This window comes from Oryzias melastigma, unplaced genomic scaffold, assembly GCF_002922805.2.
Source record: "Oryzias melastigma strain HK-1 unplaced genomic scaffold, ASM292280v2 sc00624, whole genome shotgun sequence".
In the NCBI taxonomy this organism is placed as follows: Eukaryota; Metazoa; Chordata; class Actinopteri; order Beloniformes; family Adrianichthyidae; genus Oryzias; species Oryzias melastigma.
The window spans coordinates 7,681-12,765 of NW_023417216.1; the positions used below are offsets into that span (position 1 = coordinate 7,681).

General features: G+C 37.4%; 1 protein-coding gene across 1 annotated transcript in view; it reads left to right on the top strand.

Moving 5' to 3' along the window:
- LOC118598447 (NLR family CARD domain-containing protein 3-like) overlaps window positions 1-1,157 on the top strand; it is a 3,269-nt gene extending 2,112 nt beyond the window's left edge. The window contains exon 3 of the mRNA XM_036211130.1: window positions 478-1,157. Coding sequence (XP_036067023.1) covers window positions 478-1,157 — 680 coding nt within the window. The remainder of the gene's footprint in view (window positions 1-477) is intronic.
- Window positions 1,158-5,085: the final 3,928 nt, after the last annotated feature.

Sequence of the window (5,085 nt, forward strand, 5' to 3'; positions counted from 1 at the left end):
ACCTCTGGATAACCACACGACCTGCAGCAGCCAATCAGATCCCTGCTGCGTGTATTGACATGGTGACAGAGGTCAGAGGGTTCAATGATCCACAGAAGGAGGAGTACTTCAGGAAGAGATTCAGAGACAAAAAGCAGGCCAGCAGGATCATCTCCCACATCAAGAGATCCCGAAGCCTCCACATCATGTGCCACATCCCAGTCTTCTGCTGGATCACTGCTACAGTTCTGGAGGATCTGCTGAAGAGCGGAGAGGGAGGAGAGCTGCCCAAGAGCCTGACTGAGATGTACATCCACTTCCTGGTGGTTCAGGCCAAAGTCAAGAAGATCAAGTATGATGGAGGAGCTGAGACAGATCCTCACTGGAGTCCAGAGAGCAGGAAGATGATGGAGTCTCTGGGAAAACTGGCTTTTGAGCAGCTGCAGAAAGGAAACCTGATCTTCTATGAAACCGACCTGACAGAGTGTGGCATCGATATCAGAGCAGCCTCAGTGTACTCAGGAGTGTTCACACAGATCTTTAGAGAGGAGAGAGGCCTGTACCAGGACAAGGTGTTCTGCTTCATCCATCTGAGTGTTCAGGAGTTTCTGGCTGCTCTTCATGTCCACCTGACCTTCATCAACTCTGGACTCAACCTCATGGAGGAAGAACAACAGAAAAAGTCTTGGTTTTCTACATTTTTTGAAAACAGTCCAGTCCAGTTCTACCAGAGTGCTGTGAATATGGCTTTACAGAGTCCAACCGGACACCTGGATTTGTTCCTCCGCTTCCTCCTGGGTCTTTCACTGCAGACCAATCAGAGTCTCCTACGAGGTCTGACGACTAAGACAGGAAGTAGCTCACAGACCAATCAGAAAACAGTCCAGTTCATCAAGAAGAAGATCAGTGAGGATCTGTCTGCAGAGAAAAGCATCAACCTGTTCCACTGTCTGAATGAACTGAATGATGGTTCTCTAGTGAAGGGGATCCAACAGTTCCTGAGTTCAGGACGTCTGTCCACAGATAAACTGTCTCCTGCTCAGTGGTCTGCTCTGGCCTTCATCTTACTGTCATCAGAAGATGATCTGCAAGAGTTTGACCTAAAGAAATACTCTGCTTCAGAGGAGGCTCTTCTGAAGATGCTGTCAGTGATCAAAGCCTCCAACAAAGCTCTGTAAGAACTCTCATGAAAATCACCTTCAGTGAACAAATGAATCTGAGTGAAAAACAAAAGTTTCAATAACTGCTGTCTGTCTCTGTTTTCTTCAGACTGGATAACTGTAATCTGTCAGAGAGAAGCTGTGCAGCTCTGTCTTCAGTTCTCAGCTCTCAGTCCTCCAGACTCAGAGATCTGGATCTGAGTTTCAACAAGCTGCAGGATTCAGGAGTGAAGCTTCTGTCTGCTGGACTGGAGAGTCCACACTGTAAACTGGAGACTCTCAGGTCAGATTTCATTCAACTGTTTACCAGGTTCTCTCTGTTTGTCTCTGTTTCAGAAGAAAGTGTAAGATGTAAGTGAAGAAAAAAAAATAAGAGGACTGTAACATATGTCTAAAACAACAACAATATGCTAGAGTTGTTCTTTACCTGATGGTTACAAATGTTATCCTGGGTTTTTCACACCAGACTAAAAAGGAGAACCTAAGTCCATCCAGGTGTGGAGTTCTGGGATGAATTCATGTTCTCTGTGTTCTTTGAAAGAAAACACAAATCAATCAAAGAACTGCAGATTTAAATGGACAAATAGCTGCAGTACATTCTTGACCCACAGAAATCTGCTAGAACTCCAGCAGATAAAACAAATAACCACAGATGATCAGTGATGTCTGTTCTTATAAGTTCCATTTGTGGCATAAATATAAATATCTAATATTTAGCATTGAAATTAAATTAATTACCTGTAGAAACATTAAAATGAATAAAATTTCAAATAAAATAATTTCTTATAATAAAGTATTTAGAGTCATGTTGATTTCAAAGACCACAAACATTTATAGAAATAGAAATATAGTTTTTTTTTTTTTCATTATTTGAAGAAAGACTTAAACAATGCACCGATTTCCTTCACTGAGCACCAGCTGTTTCTGATCACCTGATCACTGTTTCCCACAATGCATTGTTTTGTAGTCATTTAGGCGACACAGTCAGTGCAGAACCAAATTTCCAGCTGTGCTCGCTTAGGTAGGCACCTTTTATCTGCTCCTTTCATGCAATAGTTTTATGATGATTGACATCACAAGAACAAAATGTATTATTAAACTTTATTTATCAGAAAAAAATGAAATTAATTTATTAGAAAACAATCAAAAGCAAAAAAGACACTCATGTAACATTTTTTTTCCAAGTCAAGTTTTTATTGCGTTTTAACATCAAATAATATTACACAGATAATATATGCAGCATTTCATAAGTCAAGTTCTTGAAAAAAAGGGGGGGGGGGGTGCCACTGTCACCTAATAAACATAACCTCGGACAGCGTGGTACTATTTTTCCCAACCAATGACTGAGAATATTCAAAATTTTTGACCAAAAACATTCAATAGAAGAGCATTTCCACAAACAATGCATGAAGGTTCCAGCCTCTTTTTGACATTTCCAACATCGTGAATTGTTTTTATAAGACCCATTCTGTGTAATTTTACTGGAGTCCAATAATACCTCTGTAATATTTTATATTGTGTAAGTTGACCTTTACATTCCCTTACAAATTTTCCATTTTCAGACAATAGTTTTAACCATTCTTCATTTTTTAACACAACACCAGTATCCTTTTTCCATAAAGTTTTCAGTGCATTACAGTCATCACAAAGTGCATGATTTATTCTTCTACAAAAAACCGAGGCACTATGATGTTGAGATGGTAGTACCAAAAAATCAAGGATAGGGTTGTCTCCTACATGTTGGGATAGTAATTTAATACAGTTCCTTATCTGTAAATATTTCCAAAAGTGTCCATTCCCTCTCAAATCATATTTATGAATTAAATCATTATAAGACATGAACACATCATTCTCATAAAGGTTACTCAGTGTAAATATTTTATGATTGTACCAGCTTTTCCAATACACTGTTGTCTTCCCAATACGAATTGCTAGGTTTTTCCAAATAGATGATATATGGTTGTTTATAATGTGACAGTTTAGACAACTTATGTATTTTTATCCAGGTTTCCTTAGAATGCAGCATGACACGGTTATGTAGTTTATTTGAAGACTGAGAGAGGTATTCAATAGGTGTAAATGGATGGGATAACAATTTTTCAATCATGACCTAATCCGGCTGATCTTGTCCCGTCCAATGTCGGGCAATCTTTGACATCTCAAAAGAAATATGATACAACCTGGGGTCAGGTAAACCTAAACCCCCCTTATCCCGAGGTGAACATAGCTTGGCGAGTTTAATTCTAGCTTTTTTTCCCTCCCAAAGGAATTGCTTAATTAGTGCATCATATTGAGTGAATATAGATGGTGGTACTGTTAATGGCAGCATCATCAAAAGATAATTAAACTGTGGTGAGATCACCATTTTGATTACATTTACTTTACCAAAAAGGGATAGATTAAGGTTTTCCCATTTTTTTAAATTAATTTGGATTTTCTGTAATGTTGGCTTAAAGTTTAATACTGCAATTTCTTCCACTTCTCTGCTCAGTTTAATACCCAAGTATGTCATCCCCTGTGGAATCCATTTGAAGCCGAAACTTGTCATCAAACTTCCACTGCTGGTATCAGATATAGGCATTGCTTCAGATTTGTTCCAGTTAATTTTATATCCGGAAATATTGGAATAAGATTGTATTGTGGTCATTAAATGAAGCATTGATTGATTTGGATCTTTTAGTAGGATTAATATATCATCGGCATAAAGTAACAATTTGTGCTGTTTACCACCCCCCTTTATGCCTCTAATATTGCTGTGTCCTCTTATGGCGACTCCCAACAGCTCCAGGGATAAATTAAATAATAAAGGTGAGAGAGGACACCCTTGTCTCGTGCCTCTTTGTAAACTAAAGAAGGGTGAGATCACTCTATTGGTTAGTACAGATGCTCTTGGACTGTTATATAACATTTTAACCCATTTAATGAATGATGCAGAAAATCCAAAATTTGAAAGCGTAAAAAATAAAAATTCCCATTGGACTCGGTCAAAAGCCTTCTCTGCATCAAGAGAGAGGGCAACAATGGGGTCGGTTTCCTCGCGATTCATACTAATTAAATGCAATAATCTTCTCATGTTGTCCGTTGGCAATCTATTTTTCATAAATCCATCTTGGTCTGTATGGGTTTTTTTTTTTGAACTTTTTATTTTCATTTTTTTTCAAACAACACACACAAAACAAGCAACACAAGCAAAGCAAACAACACAAACCAAACATTCCCAATGACGAGATTTGTTCAACAGTGTATCCACGATTCTAGGAGTATGTCACAAGACAGGGCTATTAAAGCATTACAAGCAGGAAATATTTAAATAGAGTAGATATATAAACAGAGCTACATTAAAAAAAAAAAAAAAAATCATAAAATGATTCACAACCCCAAATAGAATTTAACCATGTGCCATCTTTGATCAAAAACATTCATTTTTATTTGTAAGGATGCTGTCATTTTTTCCATTGTGTAAACTTGTTTTACTCTCTGTTTCCATTCATTTACCGAGGCTGGTGTAACATTTTTCCAATTGGCAGTTATACTTTTCTTAGCAACCAAAATTAATATATGCAAAATATATGCTAAATCCGCATGAAAATCAGGAGGTATATAACCAAGTAAATAAAACATAGGATTATCAGGAATCTCTCGTTTTACAATTTTCTCAATTTCCTTCTTAATACCTTTCCAATATCCAGTAATTACAGGACAGTCAAAAAAGATGTGTGTGTGATCCTCTATTTTCCCACAATTTCTCCAACACAGGGCTGCTGTCGGATCTTTAACAAAAGTAGAAATTATAGATGGAGTATGAAAAAGCCTCATTTTTACTTTCCAATCAAATACTTTCCATAATTGACTGTTTACACCTTTGTGGCTGCCCTCACACAGTTTGTCCCATTGTTTATCTTCTATTGTTGAATTAGTTTCCAATTCCCATTTTTCTTTTATATTG